Source organism: Aulonocara sp. 'chitande type north' Nkhata Bay, linkage group LG1 (genome assembly GCF_057382095.1).
Source record: "Aulonocara sp. 'chitande type north' Nkhata Bay isolate Kocher_YH1m ecotype deep benthic linkage group LG1, A_spYH_male_GT1.1, whole genome shotgun sequence".
NCBI lineage: Eukaryota > Metazoa > Chordata > Actinopteri > Cichliformes > Cichlidae > Aulonocara > Aulonocara sp. 'chitande type north' Nkhata Bay.
Genome location: NC_141344.1, coordinates 16,831,649 through 16,848,781, shown reverse-complemented (window position 1 = coordinate 16,848,781; position 17,133 = coordinate 16,831,649). Strand labels below are relative to the sequence as shown.

General features: G+C 41.0%; 1 protein-coding gene across 2 annotated transcripts; it reads right to left on the bottom strand.

Moving 5' to 3' along the window:
• Window positions 1–3,831: 3,831 nt before the first annotated feature.
• qser1 (glutamine and serine rich 1) lies at window positions 3,832–16,783 on the bottom strand. 2 transcript variants are annotated; one of them, XM_086285887.1, is made up of 13 exons: window positions 16,190–16,783; window positions 13,860–13,969; window positions 13,597–13,734; window positions 8,972–12,280; window positions 8,306–8,628; window positions 7,964–8,080; window positions 7,754–7,887; window positions 7,489–7,673; window positions 7,236–7,373; window positions 7,032–7,129; window positions 5,502–5,648; window positions 5,234–5,329; window positions 3,832–5,058 (listed from the first exon to the last, which is right to left on the bottom strand). In XM_086285887.1, exons 1-13 carry the CDS (start codon window positions 16,297–16,299, stop codon window positions 4,918–4,920), a joined length of 5,046 nt encoding a protein of 1,681 aa, XP_086142013.1. In that variant the 5' UTR covers window positions 16,300–16,783; the 3' UTR covers window positions 3,832–4,917. The 2 variants fall into 2 exon arrangements, with proteins under 2 accessions (XP_086142013.1, XP_086142019.1); XM_086285893.1 differs by lacking the exon at window positions 13,597–13,734.
• Between the last annotated feature and the right edge of the window lie 350 nt (window positions 16,784–17,133).

Here is a 17,133-nt window from a genome sequence, read left to right as displayed (position 1 = left end):
TGAGCAGAGACCAGTCTGTGCCCACAATAGATCCTACATTTCTTCTAATCAAGCGCAGATAGACAGATGTGGTTTGAACCCCCTATTCATGCATCCACCTGAGCTGCATTTTGGTTTTCTTGTTTACTTTCACATTCAATGTTTTACAGGCTTGACACCAAGTCTCTGCCTCAGCTTTTGTTATATCCGGGGGGGTTTTGTGCGCGTCTTGTGTCTTTCTGACAAAATACCCATGACGCTTAGTCTCGAAATACCTGCCTCACATTCTTGGCTCATAAGAAAACAAAACCAGGGATGCCTGTAGTGCCAAACTGGTTGGTAACACTTGTTGTACCTCGGGTTTGGAATGTATAATATCGAGCATTATGTGTGTTAGCAAAGCATGTCTCCCATTGTGGATTTATACAGTGATCACACATCTACATATGAAGAGCACATATACTTTCATTCAGGTGAAATTGGTTTCACCCATGCATAGCGGTCAAATATGCTGGTATTTTGTAAACTGACGACAGTTTACAAGAGTGCTGAGAGTGCGCTGAACAGTAAAACCTGTTTTATGCCAGCACTGATGGCTGACGGACACAGAGAAAGCACCCTTGTTAACACCATTAGTAATTCTAACCCGCAAGGTCAAAGCAATATTTACATTTCTGTTATTCGCCAATTACCTGGAAGCTCCTGTATATTTCCCTCTCCTTCACCTTCACACTTATCAGTCATGCAGGTAAGATGATAACAAAAATATCCCCTAGGAATTTTCTCCAATAAAATTAGTTCAAATAAGACGACTACAGTTCTCTGAAAAACTAAGTACAGCCCACGATTCAGTAGCTTGCTGAACCACATTCAGCAGAAATAACTTTAATTGTTTTCTGTACAATTTTATCAGTGCCTCATCTCGGGAGTAATTTGACCCCACTCTTCTTTACGATGTTCCTTCAGTTCATTGAGGTTTGTTTATTCACAGCTTCCTCAAGATCCCATCACAGCCTTTGAATCAGTTTGATGTCTTTTCTTTGACCAGACCATTGCAGCTGCTTGATTCATTAAATTTTCAGCCATTGTGTTGTAGATTTGCTACTGTGCTTGGGATCATTGTCCTGTTGCATGACCCAGTTTCAGCAAACTTTAGTTCTGGGACAGATGTGTTCACATTCGACTCTACAGCACTTTGTATTTGTGTTGGTATGCCATGTTTGGTTTTCGCCGGGCGTGGCACTGGACATTTTCACCAAACATCTCCACTTTGTCTCATCTGTTCAAAGAACAGTATGACAGAGCTCTTGTGGTTGCAAACCTAAGCTGTGTGGCCACGTACTTTTTAAACAAAAAGGGGCTTTCTCCTGGCAACTCTTCCAAACAAGCCAAACTTGTTCCAGAACAACAAGAAGAAGATAGTGCTGGATTAATATTTAACCTTGAACTGTATTCTATAATAGGAGAATATTAGATTTACACAAGTTGGGAAGGTCTCTTAGAATGACTAAACAACTGCAGATTCCAAGATGAAATTTACAGCCATGCACGTGGACAAGTTAAATCCCTTCTGAAGAAACATTTTATGGTCAGTTGAGACAAAGATTAAGCCTTTAGGTCACAATGACAAGAAGTATGTTTGGAGGAGGAAACATTAAGCTTTCAAACCTACAAACACTGCACCATCGATCAAGCATGGTGGTGGTAGCACCATGGTCTGGAGCTGGTTTGCTACAATTGGCACTGGTACAATAAAGAATAATGAAGAACTACTCCAAAAGTCTTGAAATTCACCTCAAGTCAACGGCAAGATGGTTGGAACTTAGACATCAAAACTGGTTTATAGAGCAGGCTAACATTAAGCTTCTGGAATGGCCTTCTCAAAGCCCTGGCCTCAACTTTATTGAAAATTTAGGGACTATGCTTTAAAGCCACGTCTGTGCCGGGAGACCGACCAATAAAGATGAACTCTGGTCAGATTATCGAGGCAGATTTACGCCAAACGCTTGTTGATGGCAACCTGTAAAACACCTTGGAAGGTCTAGGCGAGGTGCAACTTTCTAAGTGATATTTAACTAAATATCATTGGGCTTGTATGTATTTATTTGAGCCTGTATCTTTACTTTTGACCCTGTGTGGATTAGAGAAAATCCTTCAAACTCATTAAAAATGTAGGCTGTACAATCATTCCACTCTAGAAAAAGAACAGTTCAAAAATGATTAAAAGCCTCAAATTACCATAGTATTAATGCCCGTGAATGTATGTAAACGTCTCACAATGGTATGTAAGTGTTAGACAACTTTTGAAGTGCTGCAGTCGAGTAAAACCCAGCATAAACTACAGCAGCAAAAGTGGAAAACCTTAAGTAAAGAACAAATATTTCAAGACTGACCGTAAATAAAAACGTAGTTGTATTTTTTGCTAATTGCTAACAAACGCCCAAATACAGATCTTGACTTTGTCAGTAGAAGACTCCAGCTGCAGCAAATACAAATTGGTAACTCTACTTGCAACAGATAACTACTTTTCACCCTGCACGTGTACACACGACAGGTCTGATTTTAAACTAGATCATCATCGACACTCAGTGCATCAGGTTTCACGAAGAGACATTTATTTCTAACCTCAAGACTGTCAGTGATATGCAGCCTTACGCAGCACACAGCCATCTCGTTTCTGTGCCCTTCTCACATTCTCATGCTGCCTCGGGGGTGCCTCCAGTCTGTCTCCCACATATGGAACAATGCAGTGCATTAAAATTCATATGCTTTTCATCTGGAGAGCAGACGCTCAGTATCTCTCCCTACCCGTTGTGCCCGTAATGGAATCCCAAACGCTTGCCTGACTAGTTGTCCTCCACCCCCGAGCCTCTCCAACTCCAAAGGACAGAGGACAGTGGCTTTCCTCACAGTGCAGTCAGTGAAGTACAGAGACACTTTTGTTTTTTGGGGATTGCCAGTCATTTTTTTGCATTGTGACTGGTCTGGCTGGACAGTCATATTTTATTCAACAGCCCAGAGACTCTTTCAGACGACACAAAGTCAGCCACCCATAAATATGTGAAAAGTTCAGGTCACGAGAGCACTGTGGGCGAGCAACATGGCAAGTTTCTCACTTCGTTGTGTCCTCATGGAAGATGTGAGCCAATATTAACAGCACACTTCCAACAAGCAAGAGAAATCTAACATAACCAGACCCCTCAGGAAGCTGAGAAGCAAACTGTGACTGGCTACGCTGAAAAATCCATACAGACTATTTGGTTGCAGCAAGACTGTTGTAACTTTTTCTGCTGGGCTCTTCTGTCTGATTAACATTTCAAATATGTTAAATGTAGCACTTGGCCCCTGTTATAGCAAAGTTACAAATAAAACTGAAAACAGTACATCTATGTTCTAAAAAGGTTACAGTTGATAATGAAACACAATCTTATATCGACTTTGATCAAACATTAGTCAAAAAAGAAAAAAATCGTATTTGGTTATTCTATAATATTACGGCAACACTGCAGAAAAGTCCCCATGTGGTTTGGTGATTGTGCAAAAACAGATAAAAAGGTGTCACATGCCTAGTTAGTCCTGCTGCAATCTTCCCAAACTATGACCAAATGCAATGGTGGCATTATGTGACGTGTCTGTAGGGATTCTATGAAAATTCATTGATTCAGATTGTAATCAGTCTCAGAAGGTATTCACCCAAGAAAATCCAGATTCCAAAATAAAGGCAGTGTTTATATATGCACCTCACACCCTGTTTTTTTTTTTTTTTTTTTTAGAAATAATTGCTCTGAAAAATGGGATTCCAGAAAAAAATCTCACGGAGTTCCTGGCAAAAAAATATCCTAGAAAAACACATACCTAATACATGCAGTGTTTTATTTACAAACTGCATCTTTTAAGAACAAGATTATTTTTGACAGAATAAAATAAATGACTTAGAGTAAATTCTGGAAAACTGTGAAAAGATAATCAAAACGTGTCTTAGAAATAACCATTTTCTTCTGTGAAAATATATACTTTTATCATAAAATGTAGGCTATGTCTGTAAAGCAATTCATTTGCATTCATTTACCCATAGATAAGCCAAGGTAACAATGTCTGAGATTAATAAAAAGATTAATAAAAAGCAGTACTGGAACTGCATTGATTCCAATCAAAGATGTTTCCTATAAGCAAATGGTTGGCTTGAAACACAAATGTTAAACTATAGTATAGACGCACTATGTAGCTGCTAAAGAGAGATTTGCTGCTGTTCCAACGTCCTGCTATTTTTTTTCTCCTTTTTTTTTTTTTTTTTACAAAATGTACATTATACATATATATATAAGCTGGCACCGTATTACAAATGTGATGTTTTGCAAACAGTATATAACTATAGTTATATATAATGTATAGTTCTTTTTTTAAACAAAACAACAGATCAACTTTGCATGTGAGCTTACTTAAAAGATTGACAAAGGCTTGCTCTGCTTGTGTATTTGCTGTGTTCTACTTCCTGTGCTGATTGCCTTCTATATTGTGCATACAATCTGGTCATGATCTGGTATTTAACTTAAAAAAGAAAAAAATTAAAAAGAATATAAATCTATGGAAAAGCCCATAAAAGTGGGCTTTTAACTATAAAAACCTACAAAGACTAGGAGAAGTACTAGGTGGGAGCCTTCCAAAATGCTCCCAAGAACAAAGTTCTTGTCCTCTGTTGATGAAGTTCCAGGTTTCTGCTGGGATGCAGTGATAAACACTGTGTGTCTCACTGTTGCACTCGTGCCACTTTTACTCCACAGTCTCCCAACAGTCTTTAACAGGCAAATCAGTTGATCCGAAACACCCTGCGCTTGAAGAAGAGACTCACTCCATCCTTCTCGGTCACATTTTGAGCTGGAGGCATTTTCTGGTTTTCAAAAGTTGGACTTTTTTTTAAACCAAGCATGTTAAAGGCTTTCATCTGCAGGCCTGCTGCACTTGATTGATTAGCTCTCCAAAGCGATCAAAGAGCCCCTCTACCCAAGCCCCGTTTTGCAGACACTTCTGCACAGTCTCCTCTTGCCCCAGGTCCCCTGCCTGCACCCGCAGAGATGCAATCTGAAGGACAACACCACAAACAGAGCATAAAATACAATTAATTCAAATAAATTCCATGTGGAAGTAAGCAAGTGACGTTAAATCTGCAAAATAATATTTACAGAACTCACAAAAAAATCTAAAACTAAACAAAACAGCTTTATGCATTCAGTAGAAACTAGACACATTGTCTTACCTCATCCTTACACATGAGGTATGTGTGGTACTTGTAATGCTGCAAAGAATGGTATAGAGAAAACCACTGAGTTTTCTGCTGGTCTACTGTATACTCCTAAAAGAGGGAAACATAATTAAAAAAATTTGAATAATTAGTATATTTCTTTTTTTATATTAGTCAAACAGCATGAGAGCAGGAGGTAGTCGCTTCAGTGCTCAGCAAACCTAAAGATTAACAAACGGTGAACCTGCGCCCTCTTATGGACAGACATTAGAAGTACAATTACCTGAGGCATAGTGTTGGGGCTCTTCTGGGGTTTCATAGTTTTCTTGTTGTAGGCACGTCCACTGAGACGTACTTTGAAGGCTGGTGTTTCCCCATCTTTCTTCAGTTCAGTCACCACTGAGATCTCTGGGAAGCTGTCTAGTGCTGCCTAAAGAACACAAGTTACTTAGGTTCACACAGTGCAGTAAAGATCCTTTAATGCTTATTTTCCTATTGCAATGAAAGTAGATCTAGAACGCATATTCAAAACTTTTGAAGTAAAACATTTGCATTTTGCCATTACTATCTTACTCATGCGAAACCAGAAGTGAAGCCAGAGGAGGGTTTCCGACAGTGAAACTAATGAGTCAACATGCTCATTGGCTACCAACTGATGACTGACTGGGATCATTGTCATACTGAAAACATGAAGATGTTACACATCATACAATTATATGGTGGATCAAAAACTAATGCTACTTTTCTGTGTTCATAATTCCAAAAACCTTTAAAAGATCACCACGACCACTTGCTGAAATGCTGTCCGAAATCATGACAGTGCCTCCACCATGTTTTATAGATGGCTGTCGACCTGGGAGGTCAAACTCATTTTATGTTGCAGGCCACAAACAGCCCACTTTAGATCTTATGTGGGCCAGACTGGTGAAATTCCAATTTCTGTCAATGTAAAAAGTTTAAATATGCATTTAATCAATGAGATGTCTTAATATAAAGACAAAAAAGTGCAATTTCAACATGATGTCTCAGTTTTCCCTACATGGTAAAGAAATGCTACTGTAGTAAATGAAAGAAATCTGACAGCATGACTCAGCTAACCCTAATGTGGGAAATGACAGAATTCTAAAATTGAATTACTTTGGTGTACTGTGAATGGCCATGAAGGAGAGCTTTATGGGTAAGAAAAGCTGTAAAATGACAAAGAATTATGCCCTCATTCACATTTTCCAAAGTCAACCAACTGGCTGAATTTGGATCTTTGCAGGTCCAAATTTGGCTCCCAGGCCTTATATTTGACACCCTTACTACAGACACTGTTAAACTGTTGTTTTGATGAGTCAGATGTATCTCTTCTGTGTCAGGACTTTGCTGGATTTGTTTTTCCTTTTCTTAATGTATAAATGTATCTTTTTTTGGATAGTCAGCCAGTACCAAGGTGCCTGAAGACACAAATTAAAACTAGTTCTTTGTTGTCTGTTATGTGCAGATACAACACCGGTTCCTCCCTTGAGTTAGGTATATCCTTGAATGATTCATAGGGCAGTGTTACATGTCTTCAACAAACAAAAGAAACATTCCTCTAAAAATGGTTAGGCACCAGGGCTGGACTGTGATGAAATGAGGGGTGGCTCGTGACCTTTGCATGATACGGTACACATCCACCATTTTCAGCGCCCATTGGGACTAGAACACAAATCGACCCTAAAAGAAATGTATTCTGTTCTTCTGGATATTTTGGGGGATTTCCTTACCTTGCGCATGCATCAAGACAACACAAATCTACATTTATGTGCAGCTTCATTTCCACACTCACCTTCAACACCTGCTCTATGTGTAGTTTGTGAAGTAAACGTTTTCTGTTGTCAGTGATCATTCCATCCACTCTTTTCATATGTGGCAGCAGCAATTCATCTGAAATGGATGAGACAAAAGAAAAGTCAGCAAGCAATGATGTGAGGGATCCTAAACCGTTAAGCCAATCTAACTAAGAACAATGTCCAAAAAGTATCTTGCTCACCATTTGCCCTTTCAAGTGCTGTCATTACATCTTCATCTAAGGCAATACTGATAAGCAGTTCCACGAAGCTCCTGAATGTCTCTTTCATGGTTCGTGTGTTGAGTAATCGGGAAGCAAACGGTAGCGGAGGGTTTAACTCTGAGTGTGTACGGGAGAGAGATAAAACACACAGGAGGCATCGAAGGGCAGTGAGAGTGTGACAAAATCTAGACAACAAACTAGAGTTCCTTAAAAACTTAAACTTGTTCTTTACCATCCTCTTCGCCTCCTTCTTCTGCAGATGATCCAGAGGCAGTGGGTGAAAACTCCTCCTTCCATTTCCTCCTCTTTTTTGGTGGAGGCTCTGCTCTTGGCTTAAGTTGTTTGGGTCTGGGCTTTTGGTTTTGGAAAACTGTAGGAGTGGCTGTCAAGCCCAGCAAAGTTTTCACCTGAAAACCCCTGTGTGACAAAAAAAAAAAAAGCTGAGATAACTCAGAAAAATCTATTATGAATTATAGGAGCCAGTAGTCTACACTTACCTTAGTGAGTTCATGGGTTTGCAGCGTGGCTTCTGACTACAAACTCGTACATATTCCCTTTTGTTAACTGTATCCAAAAATTTCACATACACCCTCTGGTACATTGTCTTGGCATCACCAAAGTACCCAAGATACTAAACGGACAAGAAGAAAGTGTTAGTTGACAAAACTAATTTGTATAATCAAACTATATATGCATAGTCTACTTACACTGTTTGTAGCTGAGAAGACTCTCTTTCCATCCCTCAGCTCAGGCACAAATTTCTGCAGCAGAGCCTTCTGTACCTTCCAGATGGCTGGAGGCTCACTGCCTGCTTTCATTGTCACCTAAACAGAGAAACACAGCACATTGCAGAATAGGCTTCAGTATGTGGAAGCAGTTTTTTTTAAGTCTATCACTTACAATTGAAGAGGAATTAAATTAAGTTACACTGCATTGCATCAAGGCTTACTTTTGAAATGCTAGTGTTATATTATAAACATTTTGACCTGTGCTACACTTTCAATTTTGCCCATATCAAGTGTTACAAGCATTCATTTCACTTCCCGTACCTTTAGGTTTTCGATATCCTCATTCCTGACAACAAACTCGTCTCTCTCACGATACATTCCTTCTCCTCCGCTGTCCGACAGCTCCTCATCAGTGAGTCCTGCCATGGCTACACTCTTTAAAGGCATAGCCAACTGGCCAGGTGGTGTCTCTTTGGACTCCTCTGTTGCTGCAAAAACAGTCTTTCCTGAGGCTGCGTTTGTTGTCTGTGCAGGAGTGGGTACCTGCAGCACACAGGATGTCACGGGAGGCGCACTGTCGGTGACAGCGTGGGGCATGCTGGGAACCTCTTCTGGCTTCAACATCAAACCTTGAAACTGATTATCTGAAGAAGCACAAATTCACAGACAGAAAAAGGAAAATGAATAAAGTTCAATGTTCACTGTCTTGTATTTAGGCAAACAATACTTCTGTCTCGAGCATGAGATACACACTGTTACAGAATGTCAATGTTTTACAGGTTTCTATAACAATATACAGGAAAAAATACAAATGGGATCCAACTAACCTAGTTGCTGGTTTTAAACATCAGTTTAATTTGGTTGTTTCTTTCTTTACTATCGCTTCATTAGCATCAATACCCTGGCATTTTTGGGCATGGTTATTATACTTATTTACACACATACTTATTTACTGAGCATGTACCATATGCTACAGAGTGTGATTACCTGTCCTAGTTTTCCGATCTGAAGATTCATCCAGAGCTGAGAGAGCTGAGCTGATGCTGTTCCTCAGAGCCTGGTTCTTTCCAGTGTTCTCTTCTTCATCAGAGCTGAATGATGGCAGGGTCTCCAAGTTCTTCTGTAGATCTTCATCAAGACGTTTCTGCTGGGAGTTTACTGCTGGACTGTCCTGGGGAATTAAGGGCGTGGGCAAAGTTGGCAGTTTTGGGGGCAAAGCTGGCATAGTACACTGTTTGGATGAGGTACAAGCCTTTCTAGGGCGATTAATTGTTCGTGTTGGACTTGGAGAATATTGCTGTTTGGGCCCAGACTTGATAAAGTCTAGGAAGGAGCCAATAAAGCCAGTTTTGACTTCTGGTTGTTTCTCTTCCACCTCACGAATCTTTTGCCTGATTCTCTCCTGCTGTGGACAACCATCATATAAACCGTGTGCCGCAGATGGTGAGCTCACGTCACTACCCCTCGAGTTTTGCCGCTTGGTCTGCCCACTACGTTTGGCTGGTCCGGCCAGTCCACCATCCTCTTTGTGACTGCCTGTTTTAGTCAATGACTTAGAGCGAGCCTTCTTTTTGGTAAAGTCCTCACCATTTGGACTTTCCATGAGTCCATCATCAGTTTTAATACACTTTGCATTCCCTTGAATTCTATTCTGGGGACCTGAGGAGTCGTATACCTGCCCAGCTGAGTGATAGTTATTGTCAGAGCACCTTATGTCTCCATTAGCATGAAGCTCATTATTGTTGTTGTGGGTACCAGATCCACCCTGACAGTCTGTTGTCATCTGTGGTCCGTTTAATGTCATGGTGATGGTTTGGGAGATAGTGTTAGTGATAATTGGCTGTTGTGCTGAAGAGAAACTAGGTGACATGTGTCTTAAATCAACAGTCTGGAAGTGACCTTTGGAATCAATAGGACTTGCCATCACTGCCATATCAGCCTCAGCAGAGGATGTAGCTTTGACAAAGTCCTGTGGTGACACGCCACAGGCAGCTACTGTGGCAGCGAGGATGTCATCAACATTTGACAAAATATTCCTGTCATCTGGAAGTAGAATAGAGTCAGAGAAACAAATAGAGTTGACAGCAAAGTGGTTTTTGGCATCGCTTGACTGCTGATTTGTCAACTGGCTGTAGTGATGTTTAGACGTAGGACATTCTGAGCTTGGTTCAGACACTACTGTGCCCTGCTGACTCTGGGTTTCTGTAACACTTGGACCCAGCAGGTCTCGGTCCATCTGAAGATACTGGACATGAACAGGGCCAAGGCCTTGTCCCGATTGAATAGCTTGCACTGGAATCACCTTTGATGTGTTCTGACTATTATTCAAAATTGGCTGCTGGAGCAAAATTACTTGATTGGTCTCAGGATGAACCTGAGCACTGGGAATAGCAATAAACTGGGTGTGGGCTGCTAAAGCCTGAGTCTGGTTATGGTTCTGTTGATTCTGTTGCTGTGCCTCAGCAGATTCAAGTTGGAGAGGATGCTGCTTGAGCGGCTCTGAGCACAGGGGTATATGTGAGGATTCAATGGAGTCTGTAGTTTTTGTGTTAGAAGTTTCATGACCATTGGCACTAGTTAAATGAATGTGCTGTTGGCTTAGAGAACCCATTCTTTCATCCTTTACCGGCACTGTATTTACATGACGTAGTCCCATAATCTGGTCATCAGAACGTGAACTGCTTCGAATAACACTCTGTGCTTTAGGGTGATCATCCATTTTTGAAACAACGTAGATGACATTGTTATGGGAAACTATACTGTTACATGTTATGGAGGCCTCCACGGAGACCTGCCGCAGAGCCTCGAGGCCTTGGAGAGGCACCTCTTCAAGTTTTTGTTTGCCATATGTTGGCTTTATGTCCTGTATGGAGGTTATGTTATTTTGTAAGGCTTGAGCCGCTGAAGAGTAGGTAGGCAAAGGTGCAGACAAAACATATGTGTTGGGTTGTGAGTGCTGCTGGTGGGACAGAGTGTCGTGTGTTTTGCCTCCCACGGAGGCCTGCATGAGGGTGTAGTCCACTGTAGATGATGTGGGCAGGCTCTGTGCACATGTGGGTGGGAAAGAAGAGTTAAGGGATTCTCCCGTGATAAAGCTTTGAGACTGGGTCACTGAATTCTGCACCTGTGATTGAGAAGTATAAATCACATTTGAGGCACCCTGCGAGTGGGATGTGGGATAACTCTCAGACAGATTTCCTTGACACAAGCTCTGTACTTGGGCTCCATACTGGATGCCCTGCTCTTGGTTCAGCCCAGGAGTAGATGAGTAAACAAGAGACTGACTAATGGATGCCACATTGTCAGACTGGCTGGAGAGTGAAGGGAGAGTATCATAAAGGGAGGAGAGCTTGTCGGAAGTGGAATTGGAGGCTTGTGACTGTGTATGAGGTGTGATATAAGTTTGAGATAAAGTGTTGGAAATTAGGCTAGACAGCTGGACTGCCTCTTGGTTAATAATCACAGAGTTTTGCTTCAGTCCAGGGGAGGAATAACGCTCAGGAGACCCCGCTGACAGGTTCTGAGAGTGCATCTCTTCATTTCCTGCAGGCTGTGGAGCTAGTTTGGAAGAACATTCATTCGTCTTCTGCAGCGAAGTGGATGAATATACTTGTGTTGTACAATCTGTTTTGGGTTGTAGGGAACCACTGACTCCTTGAGAGGAATCTGCTCCTGTGGAGGGGTTGCAGGACACGGAGGGCTGATGGGATGGTTCCTGCTGGTAGGATACATCCGCTTCGCTGCCTGAACCGAAATATCCCTGTAAGGACTGCTCCGAACTAGGTAACTGCTCTGAGGCTATATGGATACTAGAAGGCCTCTGGTGGTGTTTGATCACACTACATTCACGCTGAAGGGCTCTTTCAATAGAGCCTGAGAAAACTGTCGCCCCAAATGGCTGATTCGCACTATGAGTGGCAGATAGGGTAGAAGGTAAGAGGCTAAACTGGGGCTGCAGGAGGTGGGGTGCAGACTCTTGGGCTGAGCGGTAAGTGGAGGACTGTACAGGGAGCGGTGAGCCCAGAGCAGAGGCAGAAAGATGATTGAAGGCCAAGGCAGTGGGAAGCACAGTCTGGTTAGACTTAAGATGCAGGAGGGGATCATGGTGAGAAAACAGGCCATTGGTAGAAGTGCTAAAGGCAGGATCCTGGAGAGTCAGGGAAGGGTTGGTGGCATAACTCCTGGTAGGATAGGCACCTGTGTGCTGACAGGATGAAAGCGCAGGTGTAGAGGGGAAAGTAGCTGTAGAAGGCAGGGCACCCGTCAAATATAGTTCTGTGGTCGAGGAGTTGGCACCTGCATGGAAACCACACACACACAGAACATAAGTACAAGCATCTTACACATGCAATATTTTCATAATAAACAAAATTCATGTGCAAAAGGTAATACAAAATCTGAAATGCCAACATCCCCCAACATATTTCATTTTAATCATACTCAGCCTTTGGACCATAGGTACACAGTGCAAGGTCTCTACTAGCATATATTAACAAAGACCTGGCAGGGTGCTAGAACAGTAATGTAGTGTGGCCAGTGGTTGAATTGCAACAGGAAGAAGGCATTAAAATGTTATCACCTTTCCATAAACATCAAACGCTTACACAGGTCCTCAGCAATACACTCAGGAGAAAAGTGAAGAACAGACATACATACAAACATTGTTTGCTCTATTAGTGAGAAGAATTGAGAAACAGAGCTGGACAAATATTTTGTATCCATGCAAGTTTTTCTTGATTCACAAAAAAAGATGCTAAAGGTAATTTATAAAGTGTGTCATCACATATATCAATTTGTCTACCAAAGCAGATCAGAGAGCATTACAATACTCTATCTGTAGTACTTGTATACATGTAACAATGTAGCCAGCAGAATTGATGGTGGTGCAAAGTCAAGTTGTGTCCTAAGCTTCTAAGCAATTTGTGAAATAGTGACAAATTGATGCTTACAGAGTGCATTTAGGTCCCACCCAAATTGGAGAAAAAGAAAATTGTGCAATTGTTTCTATTGACTTTACATTGCACAAAAAGGGCCTCCTTGTGAGATTCACCTGCTAGCACTGAACTGAAAAACACCTAAAAGCTGCTGTGTAGCATGCACTACCAACAGGGCAAAGAATGCAGAACTGAGTTTTTATAAGCTGAAGAACTACAGAACTTTGAAACTGAGCTTTTTATAAGACAAAAATGGATACTGTCAATAAGACTTGAAGCACTAGGAGCAAGAGTAATGGGAAAATGGAAAGATCCTGACACTGCATGGCTATCTATGCAGCATGTGTTTTTTCATGGATAAGTTAAAAGCGAAGAGTAATATTACTGCACTTGCATGTGCCTTATCAGATTACAGCAGCTTACAAATATAGACAACGTTCAGTTTCTAACAGCTAAGGTTGCTAAAACAATCCCTACACATAGTGAAACCAAATATTTTTAGCTAGTAAGAGTAGTTTTTTTCACCGTTCCAACATTTGGTTGCACACTTTAGGGTCTAAATTTTTCCCCAATCTCGTGGGCATGGTTTTCAGAGTATGGCGTGTTACATTCTCTCTATACTTAATGATTTCTTCTTTAAATAATATAACTAAGATTGAAAGATTGATGTGTTCTCACCAGCAGGCCATGATGGGGGTCTATAAGGAGAAAGCAATGAGGCACTAACAGGACCAGCCTGAAGGCTTCTCGACTCCATGGCTGAAAGGAAGCTCATGATTGAGGTCTCTGGAGTACTACTGTTTGACTCTAGTGCTCCTGACATTCAAAAGAGGAAGAGAAAGATGCGTCTGTGCTTAAACCAAAAATTTCTGCATGAATACATATTACCTGGTAAAACTGGTCACTTTAAAACAATATTTCATTATAAGGCCATAACTCACCTGTTGCAACAGGAATATGTGATGTAGTGTACGTGGGAAGCTGGTGTGTCGTAGTGTAGCTTTGCCGCTGGAGGAGCTCGGCATCAAGGTATGTTGCACCGTAACTGGGGCTGCATATACAAACAAATGTAGGGGATTCATTAGAACTATCATCTCTACAAACAGCAGTGCACAACCAAGTCAAATATGAGTATATACAGTGGATTAAAATAAGCATTTATAGTTTTTTCTTCTTGAAACACTTATAATAAAGTTGCCACTCTTATTCACAAATTAACATTAAACACTGACAAAGTTATGACATGCTGTGACTGATGGAGTGCTGCCAAGATGGCTGCAATAAAATTGCTAAATGTATCTCCTTGATCAAGGTTTACTCGACTGGCTAATCAGGCTAGCATAAGAGACAACAGTCAAAAATATCCTGATATATATTCCTTTTAGAAATGATTGGGATGGCTGTGCTCAAGGAAACACTAAAACTGTTATACTCATAGTCTGATTTATACACAGCTCTTCACCATCTTAACTATGCAAAAAGTGAAGATGTATGAATATTTCTAAAGTAACTGTGAATTGCTCTTCATGCACAGCAAGCAAGATCAAGTAATCAGTCTGTAAAGTTTTGTCAGTTTATTGTCGACAAATTCAGTAGACTCACTTTCTCTGCACAGGAAGAAAACTGCAGCTCTCTGTATTATAGTTATAACAAAACATAGCAACCCAAGTTGTGTATGTGTCATGTAGAGTAAACAATACCAATCACCAGTGTGGTAAAACCGTCCAAAAGATTTCTTGGATGAATGTATTATTGTTTCAAGGGTTCTCGTGGCTATTTGTCTGTTATGGAAAAACGCTAGTCCGAGAGACCACCGCAAATGCTAACAACAATTATATAACAATACAGGACACTGATTTGTCCAAATTTGTTTGCTTAGGAATGTCATTTGACATTTTGCTGTATAACATGAGGCACTTCATTCTTTAGCAACCATTTTGGCTAAGCGAGTAAGGCATTTATATCTTGTAAACATTTGGATGGTGTGAACATTTGGATGTAAAAATGGTGTGAAAAGTCATCAATAAATAGACTGGTCAAGTAACTTTTATCCATCTTTTTTGGGGGGATGTTTATTTAAAATCTGACGTATGACATTTTTGCTCTCCAGCTAATCAGATGCAGTTTGGCTTGAGCTAAAGTGCTGCCTTAAAGGTAAATACTGGTGGATGAAGCAAGCTAAGGAAGGTCTCTTCCCTCATCTGTTCCTTTCAACAGTTGCACACACCAGATTATTTCCCTACTCATCTTTGCTAGTTTCTTTTTACACTTTAGAATCAATAACAACAAGTGCAACACACAACATGCTAATTACCATGTTACTCTGATGAGTTAGATTTCAGAATGGAAACATCCCTGCTAATCAGCAGCCACTATCTTATTTTATTTAGGTCATAAAATAAGACAAACTGGTGTAATCTTAGATTTTCTGAAGCAGAGATCAGCCACAATAATTTACTTCATTATTTATCATAGCCACTTGATTTTCATAATTATTACATTTTTTGCCATCCAGCACATGACAGTCTTTTTTTTTTTTTTTACAGGCTAATTTATACTCTTTGTTTATCTGTTCTACGAAGACTGTTACTTTTGTTCCGCTTGTGAGAACAGTGTAGCTTATTTGTACCAGATAAAACAATGTTGCCATGAAGGATGGCCCCTCTTTATAGCAAATTAGAACAAACTATAACACATCAGTCATAAGTCACGAACTAAGACCTCAACAGCTTTTGCAAGTTCTGTGGTTACACGGACTATATATAACGAAGGACCTCAAGCTTTCGTTACTAGAACAAAAGCACAGATTTACAAAAATGTAGACATGTCGCCACAGCAAAGAAAATTACTAATTTGAAGTGTTGTAACTGTTATATAGTAACTAGCTTCGGTTGCTAGTTGTCTCTCTTGTTTTACCTTTGACGAGCACCTGTGGTTGAAGAAAACACAACGATTAAATGCTACTTTAGGATACCCAGATGACCACCTTATTGTAGAGATATAAAGCAATTATCTTGTGTAGTTTGTGTTCACTGACTCTGTGTGTGCTCGTGCTGAAAGCACGATATGCTAGCAAAAATTAGCAAGGTGGGAAAAAAGTAACGCACGGCTAAGAAACCACTGACAAGTCAGCGTCTGTGACATTTAACCATTTCTCCCAGTGTTCCCGACAACCGCAAGGACCTGTGCACTTTTCTCCAAAAGCAAAGCTAGGCCCTCCATCACCGAAATTTCCTTCGGAAGGTGACCCGCCCTCTCCTTCATCTTTTACCTTGGCTTGATAGTAGCTGAGCCGCGGTCATAGGCCCACGAAGCTACGGTCTGTGCTGGTGGAGCCAGCGCGTCCGCAAAGCTGGAGCTCGGGTAGTTCCTGTCCATCATCCGGTGAAAGATTCACTTCCCCAGCAAAGCTTCGTGGAGCAGCGGACACACATCGTAGCAGCCCGGGACCCACCGACCGAGGCAAGTCCCGTCAATGCAATTTACAGTCCACAGAAAAAAAACAGCGTCAAGCTGCTATCATGTGGAAAAAAGTATCACCGGGTGATTTCGTTATTTTTTTGTTCATCTCCCGTCACGTAAAGTTAGTCTGCCACGAGACTTCTCTAAGGCACTGACGCTTGGCTGCAGCTAGCTGGCTAACTGAAACTTCTCACATTAGAAATGAGTTGCAGTGTCACGCTAGAAGCAAACTTCTCCGACAAGCTACGGTATCGACTTCACGAGCAGATGTATCGAAGCGAGATGTTGTACCGACGGTTCGCTTCACCACGCGAAAAAAGTCACGTGACCACCAGGCGAACCCTAAAGCTGGTACCAGTGCAGCGGCGCTGCCTTTGAATGAAGGGTGATCCCACCGGTCTGCCACAGCGAGTTGTGAACTCTGTTCTCCCTGAACTAAAACAAGTGTTCAAGCATCTGGCTACCCGAGCTTTGACCTTCTGTTTAACAGCAGCAGCATGTACAAAATGCTATGCTTTCTTTACTTCAGAGAATGCTAGCTGAACTTATGTTCATTTCCTCATTTACCCTAACCACAAAATATCCATGACCATCATCAGTGTTAAATCTAGCCTCCCAATCATTTACATGATGTGGTCTTTATTCTTATCTGATTTTGTTCTTCACAAGTACAAATATACACAAAATAGTCTGGTCAATAGATGGGTGGTACTATAAATAAAATAAAATAAAAGATAAAAAATAATGTAAAAA